Raw genomic sequence first — 27,422 nt, forward strand, 5'->3', positions numbered from 1 at the left:
CCTGGGCTTAGCCGTCTGTTTGGCAGGTCTGTGAATTGTTTCCTGTCCATTTGCTGGTGATCCATCATTGAGAGGTGCCATCTCCCATGACTCCTGGGCCTCTCTTCTCCCCAAACTGGGCAAGGCACCTGCAGGCAGAATCAAGTTTCAGGTTTTCTGGGCATTCTTAATTACATATAATGAGGGTAATTGAGATCATTATAAGAAGGTAAAAAGAAGGGCGCCTGGGTGGCTCAGTTGGTTAAGCGACTGCCTTCGGCTCAGGTCATGATCCTGGAGTCCCGGGATCAAGTCCTGCATCAGGCTACCTGCTCAGCAGGGAGTCTGCTTCTCCCTCTCCCGCTCCCCCCTCTTATGCTCTTTCTCTCTCTCACTCTCTCTCTCAAATAAATAAATAAAATCTTTAAAAAAAAAAAAGGTAAAAAGAAGTACAACTATTACTGTATTTTACTAAGAAAATATAGAGGGTGCAGATCAGAACTGGTAGTTGCTGGGTGGGGCGGGGATGGGTGAAATAGGTGAAGGGGATTACGAGGTACCATTTTCCAGTTATAAAATAAATAAGACATGGCGATGTAATATACAGCATAGTGAATATAGTCAATAATATTGCAACAACTTTGGTGACAGATGGTAACTAGACTTATTGTAGTGATCATTTTGTAATCTATATAAATATCAAATCACTCTATTTTACACCCGAAACCAATACAATATTGTATGTCAATTATTCTTCGATTTAAAAAAAAACTGCAGACCTCATTGTGGTATAATTGAGAGAATGTGCCATGTGCACATGGGCTTTGAAGACAGCCACATCTGATATGAATTCTCATTCTGAAATTTACGGGCTGGATGTCTTCAGTCTAATCAGTGAACCTCTTATGACTTAGTTTTCTCATCTGTAAAATGGTCTCAATAATGCCAAGGTCATAGACTTTTTGTAGAGAGTTCATGAAATACGGTATGTGAGACTGCTTGAAATGTAGGTTCTTGACCAAAAACTGAAAATTTCCGTCCTCTCCCTGCAATCCCCCTGTCTAGCTGCCGGTTCCTTTAAAAACTGGGTGACCACATCTGTGTGCCTTCCCCTCTGTATCTGTCTGATCTGACCTCGCCTTCTAATGGGCTGGATAATTACATGGTAGGAGTCCTCCCCACCATCAGGGAAGAAAAATGCCTTCACCATTTTTTTTAGTGCAAAAACACTTTATACAGTAGAATAATCAGAACCATGGGCAGTGTTTAGGGGGGGCAAAAGGAATCATCCGCTAATGAACACTAAGTGCTGCCCCTTTAGACAGGGAAAATTAATCAGCAGCCCCCAACAGCAACCCAGTATCCACAAATTCTCGGTGAATTGCATTCTGTTCATTTTTAATTTCATTTTGTTTTTATTTCTACCAAATACATGCTTCTGAAACTGTCCTTACCCGATGGCCTCCCACTTGGTGTCAAAAGGTTCATGGGCTTGTTAAATTGCTCACCTTGTTTTGTTCTTATTTCTCTCCTTTTGAGAAATAGAATTTTTTTTTCTTAAATATGTGTGTAGGCTTTTTCTTCTCCCCTCAAAAGCACTGTATTTCCATTTTGTGTAAGTGTCATGTACTCTTTTTCAAATAGCGGTGTCTCTGCTATTGAAAACAACGTTGTTCTGTAAGTTCATGAGTGAAGTAGATCTGCCATCCAAGCTCACATGCGTCTCTGTCCCAACAATTGGCTGTTTCTCAACTGTATTTATCCTCCATTATCTTACTTCTAAGACGTTTATGATGATGGGTATGTTAAAAACCAAATCTTCAACTCCTCCTCAATCTTAGAGAAATATTATAAAGGAAATTTACTCGGTAATTCTTCGTCTGCAAAAGGAAGCAGGTGGCCCTCCTTCTCCCCCAGGAATAGGAGAAAATTACCCAGGACATCTGGGTGAGGAGAGCTTTAGCAGGGTAGGAGAGAGCTGTCAGCAGAAGTAGGGGATGAAGATTGAGATGAGGATCTGCTCATCTTCATGCACGGTTTCTTTAACTTTGAACTTCATGATGATCTTTGCTACACCTCGCCTTGCACCTCACCACCCACAGTGTGGACCTCGAGCATTCGGGTCTGCTCTGATGATTCTGTTAAAATCAATTAGCAAGTATTTGCGGAGTGCCTGCCCCGTGGCAGGAAGCATCTGGGGTGCTGAGGATAGAGGAGTGACTCAATAGCCTGCAAAGACCCCTTCCTGCTGGACTTGCAGGGGAGTCCAGTCCAGGTAGGTGTGAGAAGGCCCCACCTTCTTGCTTGGCAATCGACCACGGAAGGCCTGGACGCAGTGAATACAGCAAAGAGTTTTGTGGCTCTGTGTTCTTGCAGATGCCACTTCTCTGTGCTGGTCTAACTCTTGCTTGGCTGTCAGTGCCCACTCCAGAAAGCCTTCACTGATTCCATCCAGGCCCTGGCCAACTGGTCTCCTTCAGCATTCCCTCCATATCCTCTGTACCCCTGTCACCAAACTTGCTGTTGTGTTTGTAGTTACCTGGTTTGGGGGTCTGTCTCTTCTACTGGAAGGTGAGCCCCTGGAGAGCAAGGATCTTGTCTTGATTTTCTCATGTCCCTAGCATTTGGCCTTGTGTATGCTGGCATGTAGTATGTGCTCAGTAAAAGTGTGAGGAGCGATTGGATGAAGGAAGGAATGATGCTCAGTGTCACAGGACACCCACAGTATCCACAGTACTTGCTCTCCATCTGTAGAAGCTCCCTAAAACTCATGCAAAGGCCAAATGGCTCTGACGTAGTCTTCATAACACCCAAGGCCACTTTCCCATAGCAGTAGCTTCTGGACACTGGAAGGAAAGGACTTCGCCCAGTGTGGTGGGGCAGGGTGGCAGGGGGCGAGCACACTGTGGCACAGCCTTCAGTGATGTGTAAAGCTATGTTTGCTGCTCTAACAAACCTGGGAGAGCAGACTGAGGCCCTGGAGGTGGGGTGGCTGTGGACAACAGCTGGCAGGAGGGAGGAGAGAACAGACCACATAAACGACAATTACATGCTGAGTGGTACCAGCAGCACCACCCCGCGGGCATCATGGGGCCACCTCCCAGCAGAGAGCCTGATGCCCCCCAGTGTCTTGGGACAGAAGAGAAGGCCCATTGATGTTCACTGTGCAATCTAAAGCAAGGCAGAGAATTTTCATCCCAGAAAAGCTTTTCCTGAATGTATAATGATTAAACTAATTTGTGTTTAGTTAAAAATGTCTCTGCATTGAATAGTCCATTCAGCCATGATGCTCCTAACAGAGCTGTCTGCCATTCGGGTTCAACTCCATGAACATGGCCAGTGTTTGGGAAGTTTAATTCTTGTAGCTTTCCATCCCTTCTCATTCCAGAAGGCCTCTTTCCCCATCCTGCCATCCTTGGACCCAACCCCAATCCAAGGATAGGAAGAGGGACCCTACCGTGAGTCTGGGACCCGAGATCTCCAGAGGGCTTGCTGGGCCATGATGGTGCCCATGTCCTGGCACATGTGGACCTGCACCTCCAGCCTCATTCTCAGCTATCTCTTGGGTTTGGTTTTGTTTTTCACTGTGACATAGGAATACCAGGGTGTAGTTGTCTTTGCTGTTAATATATAAATGTCCAGTTTAAGATGGAAAACCACGAGGGTGCCTAGAGGAGAACTTTCTCCTGTCACATGCCTGTGAGAAACTGCACAGACCAGAGATGTGAGATAACTTGGCTTTTGTATCTTTAAAGAGATGATGCTCCATACCTCGTATATGCCAACCTCATTAGGAGGCACCTGCAGAAATCAGGGGCTTTAGCCCTTTGAGGTTTTGATCTAACCTGGAATATGCATTATTGTCAAGCATCTTCTTTATAGATAGTTGATTTTTTTTGACAGCAGAGACAGATTTTCATATTTGACAATCCCTCCCCCCCTTTTTTCAGTTCAATGAGAATTTATGCATTTATTTTTAATCATATATTTCCACTACAAAAATAAGCCATGTTTAATTAAGAAAATTTAGAAACTACCAAAAAGCACTAATGCACAAAATCACCCTCCTATCTTTCAGCATGGATAATGAGCTAATGTTTTAGGGCACATTCTTTCAGCTGTGAATATAAATGTGCATCTGAAACAAAAATGGGATCATCTTGCATCTACTTTGTACCCTGTGTTTTTTAAATATCTATTCAGTTCATTCAGCAGATATTTACTGAAGGCCTACTATGTGCTGGACTCCATTCTAGGCACTGGGGGTTACGTCTGTGAAGCAAGCAGGCAAAATTCCTCGTGCCTTTGAGTTTTTCTCTAGCGGGAGAGTCTGACAGTGAAGAAGTGAGTATGTACAGTACTTGGGCCAAACAGGGTTCAGTGATAGGAGGGAAATGAAGTCCAGAAAGGGCCAGGAGCTGTTGGGTGTTGGCGGTAGGAGGGTTGGGAGTTTACCCAGTGTGGTCAGAGAAGGCTCTGCTGAGAAAGTGATATTTGAGCAAAGACTTGCTGGAGGCAGAGGAGCTTTGTGGCTCCCTGCAGAATGCCTTCTAGATGGAGGGCACCACATAGGCAAGCAGGACTGGCTGCTTCCAAGAACCGCAATGGGATGCTCGGAGGGAGCAGAGTGCAGAGGAGGGGAGTGGAAAGGGAGGTCAAAGATAACGAGCCCGGTGGCTCTGTTGCCAGAGGGGCGACAGGATCTGACAGCTTTCACAGCTGTGGCTCTTGCTGACGGGACAGAGTGTGGGGGGCGGGAGTGCAAGCCGGGGGGAGTCTGGAAGCTGTTGCTTGGGAGGGAGGGCGTCAGGACCAGACTGCCCCACTCACCTCAGACCCCTCTGAGTAGAAAAGCAATTCACAAAAGTGTGAAGATGTGTTAGGAAGCCCTCACCAATTTATTTCATTCACATTTAAAAAAACATATATGCACAATAGTGATATATGATTTTCAAACTGCTGTCTAAATTAGTCTAAAATAGCTTTCTCTGTAAGTGGAAAATACAGGTTCTAAGTGATTAGAAAATGTTGTCTTTTTTTTTTTTTAAGATTTTATTTATTTATTTGATAGAGAGAGAGAGCACACAGAGGGAGAGGGAGAAGAAGACTCCCCGCTGAACAGGGAGCCCGACGCGGGGCTGGATCCCAGGATCCTGGGATCATGACCTGAGCTGAAGGCAGACGCTTAACTGACTGAGCCACCCAGGCGCCCCAGAGACTATTGTCTCATTTGGCACATTTTTGCTTAATGAGTCATCTGAACATGTTGGTACCTTAGGTTGGATGAAATACAGAATTAGGAATAGAGCAGAAGTTCTATTGACAGTCTCCTGGAGAGAATTGCCCAGATGGAGTGGACACCCTGTCGCATGTGACACACTCGCATCCTGTGTAGGGCCAGGGCGGGGGCTGTCTCTCCTCCGGCCCCTCTGTCCAAGCCCCTGCGTCCCACCCCCACTCTCAGCACGTCCCAGGGCAGGGAGCTTCCTGCAGGGACCTCTCTGCTCCTGCCATTTCTTCTGGTCCAGGGTGCACGGAAAGCACGGTGATGGCATTACCATGGTCCGGTAGTTCAGCGGCCATCCTCCACCTGAAAATGACAGGTCATCTGAGTTAGGACTCTAACGGAAAAGCTGGGCCGTATGGTCGCCATGCCTCAGTAATCACTTAGGTCATGAAAGAGCCAGTCTTTAGGGCAGAGGAATCCTGGCTTTCTTCGCTGCGGTTCACATGCTAGCTTGAAGCTTTTGGCTTCCTGGAATTTTAAATCAAATTCAAAATCACTCAGCAGAAACTTCGAAATGCCACCGTTCTCCTGACAAGCTCTTGCACTTTCTCAACAGTGGATGGGTATGTTGGGCTGTTTACACTGTGCATTGAAACCTGTACTTTTAACTGCAGATTCCCAGGTTCTGTGTCTATAATTGGATGTCTCGGGTGGTCTGGGAGGCCCCGAGTTTAGAATAATGACACTGATTTTGTCACAGAGGAGCTGTAGAGACTTCAGGCAAGACGGTGCTATTTGGGGACATCCCTGCAGAGACCACACCCGGCTGGGAGGCTTGCAGGGGGAAGCCAGCTGGATTCCTTAGCGACTGTCCTCTCCTTGGTCCCTGAGCTTCACCTGCCTCCTAACCCCCAGCAAGTCTGAAAGCTACCGTTCTCAGATAAGAAAGCAGACGGGTATAAAAATGAGCCTCTGGAGTCTCCGATGACACCAAGAGCCACCTTTGCAATTTACAGATATGTATGTGGAGTTCTCCCCTCATCAGCCTTTCTCTCTGGCTTTGAGCTTTTCCTTCCAGTTTCTCTTGTTATGGGTACCCCCTTTGCCCCTGGATTCATTTATTTAAATTCCCTCCTTCCAGGGGCTCCTGGGTGGCTCAGTTGGTTAAGCATCTGCCTTTGGCTCAGGTCATGATCCCAGGGTCCTGGAATCAAGCCCCGCATCCGGCTCCCTGCTCAGTGGGGGGCCTGCTTCTCCCTCTCCTTTTTCCTCTCCCCCTGCTTATGCACTAGCTCTCTCTCTCTCTCTCGCTGTCAAATAAATGAATAAAATCTTTTTTTTTAATTCCCTTCTTCCAGATCATATTGGAAGATTCATCGTTATGTGCAATCAGCAAGAAGGGGGCTTTTCAGACACTGGAGGTCTCTTACAGGGAAATGACAGTCTTAAGAGTTTTATGAAATCATCATTTTTCCCCATTCTAGAGTTGTGAGCGGAAGTTATTTCTGAATCCACTTTTTTCTCTATTTGTCTCTAGGAAATGTGCTTATCCTTGCCCTGTAGTGGTACTTTTATTACTAAGTATGTGATTAAGGAACAAATCATACAATTAATGGTGTTTATGTCCCTGCCTATAAATGAAAAATACATTTATTTTACAGTGACTCATATGAAAAGGAGAAACATCATTTTTATTACAACCCTTACAACCTCCATCCCTCACAAAGCTACTCTGTTATTATTTCAGACATGTGAGTCATTGGCTCAGATTATTTCATTTTATGATCATTTGCCCTAACTATCTATTACCAAAATGCATTGCAATCAAGATTCGGCAATGTAAAATAATAGGTTCACTTTGTGATTTCTGAGACATAGAAACATCTTTTGGTGGAATATAGCATCCCAGAGGCAAGGCTGCCTCCCCCCTCCCATATGAACTTCCTCGCATGCCTCGTTTCTCTGTAAAGAATAGTGAATCTGGCGTTTATGCATCCACACGTATAGGACAGAACACAAATATCAAACATAGTTTATGTTGGGTCAGAGGTCATGAGCTACAATTAACAGGATTGTTTTTCTGTATGTGCATCCATCTGCAGGCAAAAAATTAAAAGATGACTCAAATTGTTTTGATATGGGAAAAGATTCTCTACTTTTTGTTCCAAAGGCCACCTGGTTTTAATGTCTCTGCCACATCTTGTTAATGTTTTATTTTGTTTTGTTTTTCTTTTTAAGTAAAGCTAATCTTCCCCCCAAAGAATGTCCTGTGGAGAGGCAGAGAGACCTAGCTACCCAGTAATGAAATCCAGATTTCCTCTTTGAAATGTTTCAGAAATTAATGTGGCCCAAGGAGTTTTGTCCAAGGAATTAGTTGTATGTCACATTCTAACCTGTGAGCCAGTCTCTAAATATGAATGCAGAATTAATGACAGAATTGATTCTGGGATGTCAGTATCTGTTTGATGGTAAATAATGTTGTCAGAATTAGTGACGAAACACCCTGATTGCATAGGCTCGGGTAACATAGCACCAGACAACAGCTCTGCCCTTCCTCAATAAACACCAAAACACAACTCATTATTTTCGATAAAGATTTGAGAAGATTGCTGGTAGAAGTGAAAACATTCCTTGTAGGGGTGCCTGGGTGGCTCGGTTGAGCATCTGACTGACTTTTGATTTCAGCTCAGGTCATGATCTCAGGGTCATGGGATCAAGCCCTGCATCGGGCTCCACGCTGAGCATGGAGTTTGCTTGGTATTCTCTCTCCCTCTTCCTCTGCCCCTCCTTCTCTCTCTCCCTCTTTTAAAGATTTTATTCATTTATTTGAGAGAGAGAGAGAGACAGAGATAGCAACAGAGAGCACGACCGGGGAGGAGAAGGAGAAGCAGGCTCCCTGCTGAGCAGTGAGGCTCGATCTCAGGATCCTGGAATCATGACCTGAGCCAAAGGCAGATGCTTAACCGACTGAGCCTCCCAGGCACCCCTCTCTCAGAAAGAAAAGAAGGAAGGGAGGGAGGGAGGGAGGGAGAACATCCCTTCTAACCTTTTGGCAATGCTACATTTTCTGATTTTTACCTGGAAGGACCTCTCTTTACCTCTGACATACAACGAGGTGACAGTCTGTGGTGGGTATTCAGTCACCACAAGCCAGAGCCTACCGGCCCCCACTGACGTGCACCGTGGGGAGGGGGGCCCTGGGATGGCTTTTCATCAGGTTAGCATTTCTTTGGTCTGGTGCTAAATTAGCTCATTTCTTTCATGCTATGAAAACGCATGCTTTTGGATTCTTAGTTTTTTTCCCCTCCTGTCACTTTCCCATTGAGCTTTATGAAGACTGAGATGCTTGTAGCCTGTTTTCCACAGGCCCTGGGTTGTATGTAGGTCACAGTTCTTCCGATAGAGAGAGGACTGCATTTGGTGTTTATGTCTTTGGCAGCTGCACCATCATCTTGTATCAAATCCAGGCCCTTGGGGGAAGGAGTCTTCCTCCTCACAGATGGCACTCGGAATTGGAGATCCCAGCTACAGTTGCTCAGAAATGTGAAGGAGCCATTTTCAAGTTGTCTGAGCCCAGGCTAAGAATTTTCTTTGCTGCGTGCAGCGCTTGGGCTACGAAGCTGTGCTGGTCGCTGTGGGTTGGCTGGGATTTCCCGTTAGTCTTGCCTCCCTCCCGAGGGAGGTCTAGCGATCCCTGTTTTGGACAGGGTCTGCTGATTGCCTTGTCTTTACCGGAAGGACTGCAGATGTTCTCCGCTCTCTCCGCTTTCTCTCCGCAGTTGGAAGGTGCACTGATCTCATCGTGTGCTTAGGGGTGTGAATTTTGCTGCTTCTTATAAAGAGTGTTGTCCAAGATTTCAGAGAGAAACTAGACATTGTTCTTTGTCGCACAGAGGCTGGTCAAGAGCACCTAGTATTGTCCAAAGTTGTACCAACATAAGGAACTTTATCTGCTAGGACTTCAGGGCGTGGAGGGGTTGCAGGTTCTAGTTAGTACTCACAGGATGTGTGAGCATTGCACACTGGACTCAGCGAACTGGGGAGAATCTCCTCCTTCTCTTGGCCAGGGAAGCGTCCTGGACAATGTAGATCCTCAGCGCCTGCTTGGAGGAAGTTACTTGCAACTCCCTTAAGCTCGTACCTAGCAGGCTTAGAAGACAGAGAAAGGAGTTCTAGACACAGGACACACTGTTGAGGTGGACAGTGTGGCTGATCTGATTTTCCTCCTCTTTTCCATGTTATTATAAAATTCGGTTGAATGAGGCCCATTCATTTAGTCACTCAGCAAGTGTTTTCTAAACACCTGCCCTGCGTGAGGCATTGTGCTGGGTGTTGCGAAGGACACAACGGTGAGCGGGGCCAAGTGTCGCCCTCCAGGCCTCCAGTCCAGTTGGGTGCATGGGGTGTGTCCCAACAGCCACAAGTACCACGGAGAGGAGCAAGCAAAACAGTACGGAGGTTCAGAGGAAGAAGCCATCACTTCTGTGTGTGGGGGGGGGAGGTGAGCCAAGATAAACTTTTCACAGAGTCATTATAGGATCTTGAACGTTGGGTCTGAGGGAATTCCAGATACCAGGGCTGGGTGAGCAAGTGCCTGTTGGGGAAGGCCGAGAGGTCATGGATGCCTGAGAAGGAACATGAACTTAACTTAGCAGGAAAAGGGGTCGAGGCGCAGGCTTTGGGGCCGAGGTGCATGGCCTAGAGCTGGGAGCTTGTTTGGGAAAATTGAAGTGGGGCCTGGCCTGCAGAGATCTGGCCCCCAGGAGGGAGAAGCCCAGGGATACAGTGCTTGGGAGTTACTCCGTGAGGTGCCTGCAAGAATGGAATGGGGCAAAGTGAGGTGGGAGGATGGGCCTCGGGCAGGAGGAAGGCTGTCTCCTCTCTATTTAGGAAGAGGGAGGGACAATGCGGTGCCCATAGGGCAGTGCACTGAGGTTCCCCTAGGGGCTTCTGAGGAACTCACAGACTCAGGGACAGAGAGCCAGGTTTAAAATCTGGTGGGCCTGGGGCGCCTGGGTAGCTCAGTTGTTAAGGGTCTGCCTTCGGCTCAGGTCATGGCCCCAGGGTCCTGGGATCGAGCCCCACATCTGGCTCCCTGCTCAGTGGGAAGCCTGCTTCTCCCTCTCCCACTCCCCCTGCTTGTGTTCCCTCTCTATGTCTGTCTCTCTATCAAAAAAAAAAAAAAAATCTGGTGGGCCTGAAAGTGCAAAGCCACCTTACAACAGCATTTCCCCATCCCGCTTCCTGCCCCTTATCCCCTTGTCCTCTCTTCTCCAGCCGCCTGTGGCTAGAAACTGCACCAGACCAGCTGGGGAGGCCTAACTCAAAACCAAGTTAGAAGTTTCCACCATTACCTGGGGTTGTTACACTTCTAATTACTTAAACAAGACTGTTGGCTGCTTAAAGTGACCAAAGGACTTCCTGTCACCTTCTCCTCATGACTGGAAAAGTCAGGGGACCTGCCTGAGTTTTTTACCCAGGAGCAGGGGCAAGACCAGAAAAATTTGTATTTCGGATTCTCGAGGTGTTCGTCTATGTTGGACAAGAAGCCCTGGCAAGTCATAGGCATTCACTTGTCAGCTGGACTCTTCCTGGTCTTCCTCTCCTGGACAGGGTCTGAACTAATCCACACTCAGCACAAATAACCTAAACCACAACGTATTGTCTGTGGGATGAGAATGTGCCAGGGGAAAGAACACTCAAGTTAAAGACATTGCTCTCTGATTTTCAATGTCACATGTTAGCAAACTAGGGCAGTGGGCATCCTTGGTGATGGGGAGGTGAGGAGAGGCAGGTGGAGGTGAGGGGAGGCCTCTGGAGCTGTCAGCCTGGAGAAGCAGGTGGCCCTTAAAGATAACAGCCCCACGTGCCGTGCGCTTGGGACAACGAGAAACCATTTAGGACGTGGCTTACTCATTAGCAAGATGCATCCTGTGGGACTTGGAGCAGGCAGACTTTGAGGTCAACCATGTGACATTTCAGACCTAAAAGGGAAAGACGAATATGCCATAACCTGAGATCTACTAACCCACCTTCGCAGGGGGTTTCCAGCAACAATGAAGTTGCCTTCATCCAGGGAGAAGCCAAATGAAGCTAAATAATTCACAGCTCACGACACCCATAGTGGATCCCATCCTACTGCCTGGTCTGTCCCGTCATATTGTCCAGCTCTGCCCTGGGTGCTGCTGCATAATGACTCTTCCAACTGTTTCCTATCCAAACTCCTGAATAATGAGAAAGAGGAGAAAGCTTGGCCTGAAATTTAAATTCTGGGAGATCATCTTCTACATAATCATTTCCCTAATCATTTTATAAAATACATATACACAGACACATACACACATATATGGTCCACCTAGAGTAGATTCTTGTAGACTAAAAAAAATATTTTAGGGTTACTGATTCAAAGGACATGCACCCTGTGTATAGCAGCATTATCAACAATAGCCAAATTATGGAAAGAGCCCAAATGTCCATCGACAGATGAATGGATAAAGAAGATGTGGTATATATATATACACATACACATACATACAATGGACTATTACTCAGGCATCAAAAAGAATGAAATCTTGCCATTTGCAATGATGTGGATGGAGCTAGAGGGTATCACGCTAAATGAAGTAAGTCAGAGAAAGACACATACTATATGATTTCACTCATATGTGGGTTTTAAGAAACAAAACAGATGAACATAGGGGAAAGGGGAAGGGGGAAAAAAGAGAGAGGGAAGCAAACCATAAGAGACTCTTAGTGATAGGGAACAAACTGCAGGTTGATGGAGGGAGGTGGGTGGGGGATGGGCTAGATGGGGGATAGGCATTAAGGAGGGCACTTGTGATGAGCACAGGGTGTTGTATGTAAGTGATGAATCACTGAATTCTACATCTGAAACCAGCTTTACCATATATGTTAACTAACTAGAATTTAAATAAAAACTTGAAAAGAAAAAAAATATTTTAAGGCTAATATAAATAGAGATCTGTTAGTACCACGGTCAATTTTATGCCTTTGATACGGACTGTGTTTATTCCTGATTGTGGTACCCTATCACATTTTCAAGACTTAATATGGTGGAGGTTGTTTTTTATATGACAATAAGTGTAGCAAAGATAATGTCATATTTTATGACACAAATACTTCTTAATGACCCTCTAGAGGTTGAGTTCCTTGCTCTTAACTCCAGGTTGATATCACAGTCAGAGATTTAATCAACAGACTTGCAGCAATTGATTTTTATTACCAGCTCTTCATAGAAGCTCCACATCACAGTCCAAATGTGCCAAACTTAACATAATAGACACGCCTGAGAGGCACCTATCCCCAGAGCCCACTGCATCACACCACACCATGAGCTGGGATTCAACCCCATACGGACATTTGGATTCCGAGTTTGATTCAGTAGTAAATGTGATTTTGATTGTCACTTTATATCAAGTCCCTGGGTGGGGCCATCCTTTAAAATCTTCTAATTGTCTAAATCTTGTTCCCTTTACAAATCCAGGATTAGACATTAAATGCCATTTGCCAGATGTGGTGTCCCCAGTCTCTTAAATGTTTGTTTATTCAACTTGAAGCTTTTCACACTTTTTAGGAAAACTGGAAGCCCATTAAAGGGTATTAATTATGTTAGTATTTGCCAGAAAACACTCGAGGAAAGCAATGGTTTGTTTTTTTTTTTTTTAATGCAGAGCAAAATCAGTTGGATTAAAAAAGTCCTTTCCATAGTTTAACTGAATACTTTCACAAAGCAGATGTCTTTAGGTTAGACAGTCTTATATTCCCTTTTTCCACAGCAAGTTCTTTATGTCTACTGGCTCTCTTCGCCAAATTTGCTTTCCTACAAGAAACTCTGAGAATGTTCATAAAGGCTCTAAGCGTCTGGGAGTTTGGGCAGGGTCATAATGATGCAGGAATGACAATGAACAGTTTTTCATGATTTCCCGAGTCCCATGAAGGGAAGTCACAACTGACAACCCAGCGAGTAAAGTGTGACATGATATCAGTGATGGTTGTTTTGTTCTGTTTTTGCAGGTGTGGGAGCGATGAAAGAGATGTTAGGTCATATATTTTTGTCTCTCTAAATCAGCTGATGCTCCTGGAGACCACAGGCCTAGTCATGTTGGGGGTCACTCCTCCACCTTCTTAACGTTGTTGGAAATTCTCTGGGTTCCTTCAGTACAGAGAATTCAGGAGAGGCCTTTGGTCTTCAGGTCACTGTAACCATCCCACAGAGACCTGTCCAATTCACCAGGCCTCTAGAAGACCAGATGGTCTCACAGGCCTGGTGCTGGTCTCAGCAAAGGGGATCATGCCCTGTGGTCCTCGAGACCTGGACTCTTGCCAAGATCCCCTTGCTTGATAGTGACCTCACCACCTCCCCTGCAAACCCTGCACAGGAATGGGGTGCTGGTCCCTAACATGCTCAGGATGGAGCCCCCTGCTCACCTCCTTGTCTTGAGCAGATCTTTCCTCTCCAGCTCCCTCTCTTTCTTTCGTCTTGAGTATCTGCACGAGTATCACCCGATGGGGTGGACCATCTAGGAGGTGGTTTCCATTTCAGCTATGACAATTCTGTGATTTCACATTGTGTTCCTTGATGCCCACTTTGTGTCTGACCGTGGCGACAACAAACTGACCGTGGTCATTGCAGATCCCAGCCCCACTCAGCTCCAGGCATCGAGCGAGTTCTCCCTCTGCTTCTCGCCACCTGCATGGAATCGAGGGTCCGTGACTGTGGGCCAGGGTGCGGTGCTTGAAGCTGCCCCAGAGCCCAACCGGTATAGACGTTAGTCCCCCTGACTCATCCCGGTCCTCGCTGCATGCCGGCTCCCAGGACTGAAGGACAGGGAGGAGGTTTCATAGAACTGAGTTGGGCCACGTTCTTCAGCTGGTAGCGCACATGCCTTCTGGAAAGCAGAAGTGTATTATACCCCAGCTGCCTAAATTCCTTTAAGCCTCTTCAGACAGGCTTGCAAGTTCATTTCCATAGCTCATTAACCTCTTTTGGATAGACTAGCTCCAAAAGATTGAAAAATGGTTTCTTGCCTTTGAAGGGTGAATTTGCGGTTCTCAGCTTTTTTATGCCATGAAGGTATTCGATTCAGGAAGGAGAGGCTGGGTCTGGCTAAGATGGCTCGAAGCTGGTGTCTTCTTTTATTATGCAGTTCCAGGGAAGGGCGGGAAGATCACACAGATTGACGAGCTGCATTGACTGCAGAGGGTCCAAGCTCTGCACATCCTATGTTGATTGCAGAGCACGGTGATTGTCATTTGCCTGCCACTGTCTTTCCCGAGGAGCACCGTGGGAGCAGAGGGCCTGGGTTACTGAGGCTGGGAAGGGAGGGTTCAGTTGTCCTCAAGAGAGAACTGCAGTCCTCCCCAAATGTAAATGCTTAACATAGATGAATTTTTAATGGAAATCAATTTTGCTCCTCCAACAAGGCTTTTGGCTTCTTGGAAAATATAGACCGTTCACTGTTGATTACTGACATTATATTTCCTTTTCTCCCCCTCTCCCCGCACCCCCCCTCATTCCAACCTGTTGGCAGCTGTCCGTACCTAGCAGTGAAAATCACCCCCGCCATCCCCGTGGTTGGTGGCATCCTCTTCTTCTTTGTGATGGGGACCCTGCTGCGCACCAGCTTCAGTGACCCGGGAGTCCTTCCGAGAGCCACGCCCGATGAAGCCGCCGACCTGGAGAGACAAATAGGTAACCCCGAAGGGCTGCCCTTCCCCTCGGGTCCCTTCCCACGGGGGCTTGGCCGCCGTGTGGGAGGCGGGCCAAGGTGCCCATGCCGGAGGGGCAGGCAGGGCGCTGGACAGTGATGCGTAACCCGGGAGGCGTCCGGGAAGTCCTCGTTCCCTCGGCGGCAGGACGGCCTGAGTAGGAGGTGGGATGTGAAGTGGTTGGAGGTAAGGCCAACGGCCAGCGGTGCCATCAAACAGAGGTGCCGCCATCACCACGCTCTGGGTCCTGATGTTTCTTTGAAACCCAAGCCCATCTGAGAAGTAGTCTCTGTCCTGAAAGACCCATCGCTGTAGGCGGCTGCTCTCTGTTCCCTTTATAATCATCATACTTACTGCTGGTTTCCATGCCAGAAACCTGGGCAGGTTACATCTTCCCCTGCTGTCTCGTTTATCCAGCCTAGGACCCAGAAACTTCCTTTATTAAGGCAACAAAGATATATATTCGTGATATATATGGAGATGAATAGCTTTCGTTTTTCTTAGATATTGGAACCCTGTACTGAAATGTAAAAAGTTTACAGCGACCCATTTTAAACATATTAGAACAAATCCTAATCCCTCACAGGGCAAACTTGCAAAGTTCTATTTTTAGTTAAAAAGAGCTTTTTCTTGCTCTTGAAAGTTTGCACTTGTGAACATGTAGCCTTGCAGTGACACGATGATGATCTGACAAGCGTGGCAGAGGACTTGCGGTGACTCTGTGTGAACGTAAAGCTTAGCTGTTCCGCCTACTCCGTGGGCTTCTCTTCCCAGCCTCACTCAGCCAAAAGGCCCCCGCTTTCTGGTGTCACGAGATAGGAGTGTGGGTCTTGAAAGGAAGCATGTGCTGTGGGCTGCCATCCCCAGGTACCAAAGCATGGCTGTGTCCTCTGGGCATCTGCCTCCATCCTTCGTCCCGGCCATGCAGGAGGGGAGCAGTAAAGGAGTCCATGATGGGAGTGTATGGTGGTGGTCTGCTGGCCGCAGCCTTCTTGTGTCCTGAGGCAGGCAGGCAGACGAAGGAAGAATCAGCAGTGGAGAGACAGTCTGTCTCATATCTAGTGCATCTTGGGATTTTAAGACATTAATTATATGTTAATTCATAATTTAAAGCCTTACATTTATAACATGTGAATCATTTGTAAAGGCCATCCAGGGCTATCACTGAATTGATCATACCCAAGCAAGTTTGGGAAGAAGATTTTATTATTACATCCATTTTGCAAATAAGGAAACAGAGCCCCAAAGAGGTTAAGTGGGAGAAAGTGGCAGAGCCAGAGCCCTGAACCCGGGTCTCCTGGGTCTCAGCCTTTATTCTTTCCAGGGTGTCATGTCATGGGGAAGAGACAGGCCCAGTTTCCTTCAGAAACAGAACTGGGCCTGTGGAAACTTCATAGCCTCTACCCACATCACCTTAGCACACAGCTTGAAAATCTTCTACTCAAGTGGTACATAGAGAACCCAGCTCTTTACACTGGCTTTGAAGCATTTTCCTGCTGTGATCCTATTTTCTATCCCACCTCTTGGTTAGTGCAAGGAGCATCTGCAAAATCAGCAAGATTAGGAACCGGGGATGATAAAGAGTGCCATTGGAATTCTCTATTATAAATGCAAATTCTAAGAGGTACAGAGTTTCTGTTCATCCTTGTTAATATTGAGGAAGTTGAGTGATCCACTAAAGTGGTTTTTTTTTTTTTTTTTTGGCTTTGAGTTGATAACCTAAGAGTGGTTTTTTCAACATGAGTATTTTTAAAACTGGCTCTGCCCCATGCCCCCAGAGACTCAGAATCTGTGAAAGTACTAGATGGGGTAAAGGATGAAACCAAATCTTGTTTCAAATGAGGGAGAGTAGAGGGTCTTTAGAGATGGGATAGCATGGCAGACGTGAGTTGCTGTACACATCCCTTCCCCAAGAGGCAACAAGAAAAGTGGACAAAGTAGTCACAATCATTTCATGGCTCTAGAATTCAACTGTACTGCGGGGCAGTTATTCATGAAAATCTAGTGGACTTTGGGTAAGAATAGTGGGTGTCTATGACAGTCTCACTTGGGGCTGCTCCAATGTCCACCTGAATTCCAGAGGTGAGGCAGTTCTACCTGGACAGAGCAGACTCTGAAAACCAGCAGCTTATCTGTCTGAGGGGCTAATTTGCTTTGGAGTGAAGTATGGGAAAAAATCAGTAACTGAAACTTTCACCTTAAGAAACTAGAAAAAGGGCAAACTAAACTCAAAGCAAGCCATAGTAAGACCATATTAACAAGAGTGGAGGGATGCCTGGGTGGCTCAAGTCAGTTAAGTATTGGCCTTCGGCTCAGATCATGATCCCCAGGGTCCTGGGATTGAGCCCCTTGTCAGTCCTCAGTTGGGCTCCTTGCTGAGCGGGGAGCCTGCTTCTCCCTCTACCTGCTGCCCCCGCCCCCCCCCCCATTTGTGGGCTCTCTGTCTCTCTCTGACAAATAAATAAATAAAATCTTTAAAAGAAAAAAAAAAGATGAGTGGAAATCAATGAAATAGAATACAGAAAACAACAGAGAAAATCAGTGAGACCCAAAGTTAGTTCTTTTAGAAGATTAACAAAATTGACAAATCTTTAACTATATTATTTGCCACCCCTTCCAAAAAAAGACACAGAGAATATACAAATTACCAAAATCAGGAATGAAAGCAGAGGCATCACCATTGACCCTAAGGTATTAAAAGGATTTTAACTTTATGCCACAAATTAGACAACTTAGATGAATGGACAAATTCTTAGCAGGCCACAGTTACCAAAGAATGACTCAAAAAGAAATAGGAAAGCTGAAGAAACCCATAACAAATAAAGAAGTCGGCTGTCCATATGTAGAAAGATGAATTTGAATCCTTACCTCACACCATACACACAATTTAATTCTAAATGGATTATAGACCTCAATTTAAGAGCTAAAACTCTAAAACTTCTAAAGAGAGCATAGAGAAAATTTTCATGACCTTGGGTTAGGCAAAGAGTTCTCACATAGGAGTGCCTGGGTGGCTCAGTCAGGTAAGGGGCCGATTCTTGATTTCAGCTCAAACCATGATCTCAGGGTCCTGGAATTGAGCCCTGCTGGACTCTGTGCTCTGCACAGAATCAGCTTGAGTATTCTCTCTCTCTCCTTTTCCCTCTGCCCTTCCCCCTCCACTCATGCTTACACACACTCTCTCTCTAAAATAAATAAATTTAAAAAAAAATAGAGTTCTTATATAGACACCAAATGCATGATCTGTAGAAAGAAAAAGATAATAAATTGGAGTTTATCAAATTAAAAACTTCTGTGCTTCAAAAGATACCATTTAGGGCACCTGGGTGGCTCAGTCGGTTGAGCGACTGCCTTCGGCTCAGGTCATGATCCTGGAGTCCCGGGATCTAGTCCCGCATCGGGCTCCCTGCTCGGCGAGGAGCCTGCTTCTCCCTCTGACCCTCCCCACTCTCATGCTCTCTCTCTCTATCTCATTCTCTCTCTCAAATAAATAAATAAAATATTAAAAAAAAAAAAAGATACCATTTAGAAAACAGAAAGATAAGCCACAGACTGGGAAAAAGTATTTGCACATCATATATCTGATGAAAGTATCTTGTACTTGTATCTAGAATATATTAAGATCTCTTACAACTCAATAATAAGACAAACAACCCAATGATAAATGAGTAAAGGATTTGAACAGACATTTTTCCAAAGAAGATATATGAATGGCCAATGAACACATGAAAGGACGGAAATGCAAATCAAAACCACAATGACGTACCACTTCACACCCACTAGAATGGCTCTAATCCAAAAGCCTGACAATAACAAATATTGGTGAAGATATGGAGAAATTGGAACCCTCATGCATTACTGGTGGTGATGTAGAATGGTGCAACCACTTTGGAAAGCACCTCCCCAAAATTCCTCAAGAAGTTAAGCATAGATTACCATATAACCCAGCAAGTCTGTTTCTAGGTATATATCCAAGAGAAATGAAAACCTATGTCTCTGATGTGCATTATACTTAATACCCCCAAACTGGAAACAACCCAAATGTCCATCAGTGGGCAAACTGATAAACAACACATGGTACATCCACACGGTGGAATACCATTAAGTGATAAAAAGGAGCCCAGTGTTGACACATGCTATAACATGGATAAATGGTAAAAACACACCAAGCGAAAGAAGCCAGATCAGAAGGCTACCTATTGTGTAGTTCCATGTGTATGAAATGTCCAGAAAGGGCAAATCTGTAGAGACAGAAAGCAGACAAGTGATTGCCTGGGGTGGGGGCAGGAGTGAGGGTCGCCGCACTTGGACGGGAGAGAACTTGCTGGAATGGTGAAAAGGGTCTAAGAGTGGATTGGGGTGCTGGTGGCAGAACCCAGTACATTTCTTAAAGGTCATGTTATTGCATACCTCCAGAGGATAACTGCTAGGTTTGTAAGTTAGAGCACAATGAACTGTCCAAAAAAGAGAAGAGGAAGGGGAGAGGAGGAAGATGGAGCAGAAGAGGAAGAAGGGCCCACTCATCTCTAGTTGTATGGCGTTAGGCTGGTTCTAAAATGGGAATAATGACACATACCCTATAAGGTTCTTCTCAGGATCGGCTCAGTAAACAGTTGGGGGTTTTGTTTTTGTGTTTTTAAAAAGAAAAATTCTTCTTTTCCCACCCAGTTCTCTCCTCGCCTTCCACATACATAGATTATCATAAAAGAATTCTCCACCTGCCACGTGATAGGAATAAATGGCAGAGCTGGTCTAATTCTTTATTAGGATTGCTCCCCTGTATTGCTTGGCTGTGGAGAATACGATTATGTTTCAGTGAAACCTTAGCACATTTATTTTGTGCTATCTGACTGAAGACAGAAAAATGAAAATTAGATTTGGAAACTTATTATTATTAGTTATTAATTCTAATTATCTGTAGGAGGTCTCTCCTTATAGAAGTCCATGGTAGGCACTTGAAACCAGCCATCTGAGCAACTGAGTGAAGCTGTCCAAGGGTGGGACCAGCCTGCCTGTCCTCGGACTTCTGGAGGGGAGTAGGTGGTGAGGAGGAGGAGGAGGCTCCGTGTCTCAGTCTGTTACAGTCTCTTGAAATGCCTTACCCTTCTTTTTTTTCTGAAAGACCTTTCCTGGTTCGTTACATTGCAGCTAAAAAAGACATCCAAGAATGGCAGTTGGGGTGTAGGGAGGTCTCGCTGGGGTCAGTGGAGTCCTGCTTGAAAATGTGACACCTTGGAAAACTCCGTTTTTTCAGCTCACTCAGGGATGATAAGACACTAAGCAACTGCTTTGGGGCTAGAAAGCAATGATGAGCCAGTGCATTATAAATCACAGGATCAAAGCATTTCAAGTAGGGATAGACCTTTCCAGGAATCACGATGGGGGAAAGCGGCGGGTCTGTCTCTCTGCTTTCCATTATGTGTATTGTCTCTTTCCACCCCTCAACTGTCCAGAGGACCCCAGGAGAGGGAGTCCAGGAGGAGCCGAAATGGGAACTCAGCTTGTCGGGCTCCCAAAGCGAGACTGGTTACTTAGGAAACTCTCTCCCTGTGTCACGGTAACCCTGACACCACAGAGTTCTTAGGCACGACACCAAAGGCAGGATCCATAAAAGAAAAAATGATAAATTGATCAAAGATCAAATGGTTGCTTGGTGAGGGTGGAATCAGATCAAAGGAAGCAGGGTGGTCTTCAAAAAACTCTGCAGCAGGGACAGAATCTGAAGAATTATTGCTTCACTCTGCACCTTTTACTAGGCAATTAGAGTAGGTGGGACACGGTGGCCACGCGAGTCTCCCTTTTCTCTCTGCCTCCTGTCTCTGTCTCCCTCTGTCTCTTTCTCCCTCTCCTTTCCTCTCTTCCTCTTCCGTCTCCTCCTCTCTCCCTTCCTCCTCCTCTTTCTTATCCTCCTCCTCTCCCTCCCTGGCCTTCTCCCCCTCCTCCTCTCCCCCCTCCTTCCCCTATTTCTCTCTCTCCCTCTTCTCCTCCCCCCACTTCCCTCCTCCTGCTTCTCTTCCTCTTCTTCTCTTTCATCCCCTACCCCCCACTCTTTTGGTCAGACTCTCATCAACAACTTTTCTTGAAGTACCCAGGACCAATCACCATTTCTAAGATGAAAGTTTATCTTTCATTATTTCCCAAATTAGTCCTTGAACTGGACATCCTCTAGATGAGATGTTTAGGAAGCAGGGCAGTTTCCTGAACCTGAGGAAACACTGGCCGACCAGCCTGGTTTGTGCACCATCCCGCATAGCGTGATTCCTGGGAAGAGTTCCATGGGAACAGGATGTTTTCATCCACCAACTTGACTTGCTGGAGTTTTTTTCCCTAGAGACATCTTAACTCTGTGTTTAAGAGTAGAAACATTTTAATTGGAATTTTAACAACACTGATGGATTTTTGTTGAAGAAAATACTTTCTGAGAATACTCTAAGCCAATTGAAGACCTTAATCAATGTTCTCTATTATAGAGCTACACTATTTTCAATTTTCTCCCATTTCTGTTTTCGTTTTACTAAAATTATCTTAATTGGAGTAATTTTTTTCTGCATAAAATTTATAACTAAGAGTTTTTTTCGATCAGGTTTTTTGTTTATTTGTTTGTTTTTACATCATGGAAGTTGCTATTAGGAATTTTCTTACAGAACTATGATTTCTACTAAGATAGATTTCCCTGGTGATTTACTTTTTTGAAGTCAATACTGGTTTCTTTTTGTGTTGGTTATTTCTACTGGTAATATTCACCATAAAATTGCTTTAAAATGGGATGGTTTCCTTTATTTTTGGCCTCAGGATGCATCTGCTGTCTGTGATGGATCTGTGGTTAAAACTTCCTGACACTTGGAGTCACCTTGGGTAATGCACACTAGAGGCCCACAGTGTAGAAAGTCCAGAAATAAAAGGGGCAGGATCATTGGAGGTTAATTTGATTGGCTTTTGCCAGTTTTCTTTGCAGAAGGCGGTTTTTTCTGCCCCTTTCCCCCAAATCCTGTTTGCATCTCCCTGCTCACCTCCGATATCACCCTCGTGTATCCTCTGTGTAATTGTTATCTGCCATGGATATTTCAGCTTTTCGTTAACACTCGGCCAGGCCCAGGAACTCTGTTCGGACTTGAACTACACCTGCCTGCGTGGAACTCCTTCTGCCTCTGCCATCCTCTCTCCCCTGCTGCTTGCTTCCTGCCCTGTTCATTTCCTGTTTTATTCACGGGAAAGCCAGGGCTCAGAAAGGAAAGTGATTGGCCAGAGGTCACTTGGCCAGAGCTGGGAATGCAGGCCCATCTGCCATCACCCCCATGTGCTTTTAACCACTGCCCACCACCTCGTTGCCCTGGGGAGCGGGCCCCGAGCAAGAGATTTCTGGTCTTACTGGAGCAGGTAGCACTTGCCATTTCCCCTAAGTTATTTTCTCTCCCCCAGAGTGTCAACATCATCTAGCTTTCCCATCCTGTTGGCTGACTCCTCCATCACCCGTGGCCTAGAAATAAAGAGCTGTGTCCAGCACATCATGTCTACAGGGCCTGCTTCTCAAATCCTGGGCCCAGTTCGGTGGAGAGAGTAGAACTGCAGGGGAATCCACATGCTCTAACGCCCCTCTTGAAACTGCCTGCAGATCCAGGGGCCTTTTGTCCACTGGGACTCTGGCTGATGTCCCTTGATGCTCGTGAATGAGTTAAGGGGAGGGGAGAGCAGCGTGTCCCACCATGTCTGAAATACAGTCTGGAAGAGACAAGGCATTTAAAGAAAATGGCATCTGAGGACTAAAACAAAAAGTAGATTCCTTGTTTGAGGGAAAATGCTAGAATCATCTAGTGTGTACGGATGCCAGGGAAGGGTAGGCAGTGATTCTCCCACACCAACGCAGGGTGGCAACTCAGAATGTCAAAATTCCTGAGTGTCTCTTTAAAAAAAAAAAAAAATCCAGCCTGGGAGAGCTGGGAACCAGATGTCACAATTCAAAATTGTGGTATTTGGGGAAATACCACAAGATTTTGAAGGCTCTAGTTATGAGGGAAGGAAGGAGCTGGAGATTTTTGTTTTTCCGAAGGATTTGGGAGGTTGGGTGTTTTTCATCCAGGATGTTCGTTGAAGCCTATATTATTTCTTCTTCCTGTAGAAATGTGAACTTGTGGAATGTACCATGTGTTGGACCCGAAGCCAGTTTCAGATGTAAATGCATTCGCTTGTTTGTGAGGTTAGGACAATTTTCTGTGATGGTTGGAGTGGAGAATTATAACGACAGAGAAAAGCACCCAGCAATTCCCCTCCTCTGGGGGTGCACTTTAGAGAACTGCCTTCACTGTCCTCCAGATGGGTGACCAGTGGTATTTTCCTCCTTTTTATGGGAAGAGAAACTGAGTGCTATTTCACTGTCTGAGATCACACTTTCTTGTCCCCGCTGCCGAATCTCAATTCCTAAATCCACATAGGTATTTTGGTGACCTCTGTACTTCCCATCCTGAAGCCGCTGGATGTCTCTTTTAATATAATAAGTCTTAATAAGTTGAAGGTTTGACTTACGTAAGTGTACATATGTACAGATTTGGAATCTCTTCTAGAGAATTAATGAGAGAATTAATGAACCCTCCCTGAAAGCAAAGGTATCACTTCATTGCAGATGAGGGGAAATGACTCTATCTCTCTCACCACATGAATGTCACATTCTTTAGAGTCTGTTAAATCAGCAAAATGATGGCACAGAGCAATATTGACATGCTTTGCCAGAAGGAAGGGAGGGAGGGAGGGAGGGAGGAAGGAAGGAAGGGAGGGAGGAAGGAAGGAAGGAAGGAAGGAAGGAAGGAAGGAAGGAAGGAAGGAAGGAAGGAAGGAAGGAAAAGAAGAAACATACTGTAATTATAATCCGTTCTCATATACAAGGCTGTGAAAGAGGGGGAGGATAATGAACGAACCAGGGTGAGGAACAGGTCAACTGCGAGACAGCGGAGGAAGCCAGAAGCCATAAGGACGGGAAGGAAAGGCTCAAGTGGCACCAAAGGGATGGAAAAATTGGGACCACCTGGTTTAAGAACATGGCCAGAGGAAAGAACAAGGGTCTGGCATGTGTTCGTGGAAATTAGAGACCCGCCCTTCCCCAGCCAGGGGCACTGAGATGCACAGATCCCTTCAGTGAAAGAGCTTGGGGAACCCACCTCCCAGACTTCAAGTAGGCTGGTCCTCAGCAACGCTCTGAGTCATAGAACATTCCAGCTTAAAGGGACCTCAGCAATCATGGAGATCATCCTGGACATCTCCTTCAGTTTGCAGACAAGTAAACTGGGGCTCAGAGAGAGACAGGTGCAAATACCTATCAACTGGCTTTTTTGCTTCTGAAACCCATCCCTAAGTCCTTGCTACACAAAGAGCGGTCCATGGGGGAGCAACATCAACATCTCCTGGGAGCTTTTTAGAAATGCAGAAAGTCAGGCCCCGCTCCACGTACTGATTCCGAATCTGCATTTTTAACAAGACCCTTGAAAGCCAAGAAGCACAACCCTGATGCCTCTCACTCTCACCCGGGGACCGGAGACGAGCCTGTGCCGATCCTCTCCACCAGTCAGCATTTGCTTCCTCTCCTGATAAGCTCCCAGGACTGTCAGGATTTCAGGAGTTTGGCTAACTACAAATTCATTTACTTTGAGCGTTCGGTGTGGTAGCCTCCTTGCAGTGCCTGTGAGTGACATCTTTTCCCTTATTATTACTTATGAATGATAACTGTATGATAAATATCTTATCTTTTGATAGCGCTTTACAGACTCCAAAGTCTCTGTATGTTTTTATTATCAGTGAAGTGTATGGTTATGAGCCCAAGCTGAGCCTGCATCCCAGCTCTTCCGCTAGCTATGTGACCCTGAGAAGTGTTTTAGCTTCTCTGAGCCTTGATTTTAGTGCATATAAAATAGACCCACTGAGTGCAAAGATCCATTCCAGTGTTATCATCCTATGAGTCTAGAAATAAATCCTTCCTCCTCCTTGGCTTGACCATGAACATCCAGGAACCTGAATATTCTAGAAGGTTATTTAGCCTGTTCAACTACTTAAACAAGAAGAAGGACATATTCTGGGAATAATTTTAGAACGCAAAGCTGCACGCACACCCGCGTAAATTCAACAAGTAAACTGTAGGTGCCTCGAAGTAAGAGATAAATGACTCATTGGAATATTATTATCATTATTCCTTAAACTGGCGTCCTTGAGAGGATAAAGGAAAATGATGGAACAATGGCTCTTCCGAATGAGGGAATGAGTCAGTCAGTCAATAGGTTTTAGGGGGAAGTCAAAGGTAAGGCACTTCATCCAAGAATGGGCAGGGCGTGTTTGGCAAAACAGGCTCCAGACCAGCAAGGCGGCCTCGCTGGTGAGTGTGCAGGGCATGAGGAGGAGGGGAGTACGAGAATGGCTTTTCAGGAAAGAAATCCCGCTGGAGGAGGTTAATCAGAAGAGTAGGCAGGCTCTTTGTGCCTGGAAGTGGGAGGCGTTTTCTTATTGCAAGTGTAGAGTAGCATGAAAGGCAGCCCAGGAATAAAAGGAAACAAAGCAGCCAGTGAGGAGAGAGGAAATGGACCAGGGCGAGGGGGCGGGCGGAGGCCCGTCTAGGAGGAACTGGAGGCTGAGCAGGTGCAGGGTCAGCAAAGGATTACGGCCCCACTGGGCAGGAGAGAAGACTTAGAGAACGTGCTATGGTCAAAGAAGCCATAGGCGCTCCCTGAAGTTTTCCTGGGAAGAGCTTTTCTCTTTTTTTTCTTCTTCTTCTTCTTTTTTTTTTTTAACAGTCTAGGGAGGCATCCCACATTCTGCTTCATAAAGTATCTGTATGTTTTGAGTGTTTTGTGGCTGGAGTCTACACTAGGGATCCGACTTAACCGAGAGCCACTTGCTAAATAACCTACTCTTAGTGTCTCTGCTTATCCCTCATCTGGCCTGGACACCCCTATGTCATTTATATGCTTGCATGCTCTGTGATATCAATGGGGTTTGCGATTCAATGAAACTTTGCCGCAATAATCACCTTCTGAAACTTTGTTATAATCAAACCAACTCACTGTTGGCTTTCCAAGTGACCTTTCTCCCTCCTCCTTTAGAATCTAATGCTGTAGAGTAGGGATTAACAGTTTTGGGGGTGGTGCATGTGTGCTCTATCTCCCTTCCCTTCTGTGCGTTGGAAAACTCAAGACTAAGCTATGGGAGGTAGATGAACTGTGATTTTGTGTTTCTGGTAGACATTTGCTGTGTTGTCCAGAATTCGAGGTGGGCATGAGGACTCACTTGCTGCCAGCACTCAGAGGGTAGAAGGCATATGGTGGGACAAGGGGGGCCCCTCTAAGTGAGGGCTCTTCCTGCCATCATGTTCAGTAAGGGAAAAATTCCTCACATTTTTTCATTTATCCAAATTTACCTTCCTAGGTCCCCAAAAGAAAAATCTAACTTATAGAAGTGGACAGAAGTGAAGGCCATTTATTTGGAGGCTGTAGATTAACACTGTCTAGGAGAAAACAAGTGCGAGTGGATGAGTGTCATATTACATACCATCAAAATTTGGAGTGCACTCTTTAAAAAATCTCTTTATTTTCTTCTAAGGATGGAAACTTGAAATCCAAGGGTCCTTGAGTGAGTGATGGATGGGTTGCTCCTTATGCTCAAGAGAAAGCAATAGAGTAGAAGTGGACTAAAGCTCTCCGTGGCTCTCACACAGCTAAAAGTAACACACTTGGAGCAATGCGGAGTAGCACAGGGGTGCCCGGGTCACTCAGTTGGTGATGCGTCCGACTCTTGATTTCAGCTCAGGTCATGATCTCAGGATCGTGAGATTGAGCCCCATGTTTGGCTCCGTGCTCAGCTCAGAGTCTGCTTGAGATTTTCTCCCTCTCCATCTCTGCCTCCCCTACTCTAAAATAAATCAATACAATCTTTAAAAAAAATACTGAGCAGCACATCCAATAGAAATATAATACAAGCCAAATGTGTAATTGTAAATTTTCCATTAGTGACATTTAAAAAAACGAAAAGGAACAGGTAAAGTTAATTTTAATAATACATTTGCTTTAACCCAGTGTATCCAAAATATTATCATTTCAACGTGTATTCAATATTAAAAAGTACTAATGAAATATTTTACATTCCTTTTTTTTTTTTAAGATTTTATTTATTTATTTGAGAGAGAGAATGAGAGAGAGCACGAGAGGGAAGAGGGCAGAGGGAGAAGCGGACCCCCTGCTGAGCAGGGAGCCCGATGCGGGACTCGATCCCGGGACTCCAGGATCATGACCTGAGCCGAAGGCAGTCGCTTAACCAACTGAGCCACCCAGGCGCCCCTTTACATTCCTTTTTTAAAAAAATTTTTGGTATTGAATCTTTCCGGTGTTACTTTGTATTCACAGCACATTCAGTGTGGACTGCTCACATGCAGTGTGGACTGCTCACACTCCAAGTACTCACACATGTCTAGTGGCTAGCATATTGGGCAGCACAGATTTAAAGGACATAGAACTGG

At 45.6% G+C, this 27,422-nt stretch overlaps 1 protein-coding gene across 3 annotated transcripts in view; it reads left to right on the forward strand.

Moving 5' to 3' along the window:
• LOC118001963 (probable palmitoyltransferase ZDHHC14) overlaps positions 1 to 27,422 on the forward strand; it is a 274,194-nt gene that overhangs the window by 140,217 nt on the left and 106,555 nt on the right. For all 3 annotated transcript variants that reach the window (XR_004676898.1, XM_034992170.1, XM_034992171.1), the window contains exon 2: positions 14,758 to 14,918. Coding sequence is in view for 2 of the 3 variants with exons in the window: in XM_034992170.1 (XP_034848061.1) it covers positions 14,758 to 14,918 (161 nt within the window). In the remaining variant the exon portion in view is untranslated. The remainder of the gene's footprint in view (positions 1 to 14,757; positions 14,919 to 27,422) is intronic.

Source organism: Mirounga leonina, unplaced genomic scaffold (genome assembly GCF_011800145.1).
Source record: "Mirounga leonina isolate KUSES-001 unplaced genomic scaffold, KU_Mleo_1.0 Mir_55, whole genome shotgun sequence".
Classification (NCBI taxonomy): Eukaryota; Metazoa; Chordata; class Mammalia; order Carnivora; family Phocidae; genus Mirounga; species Mirounga leonina.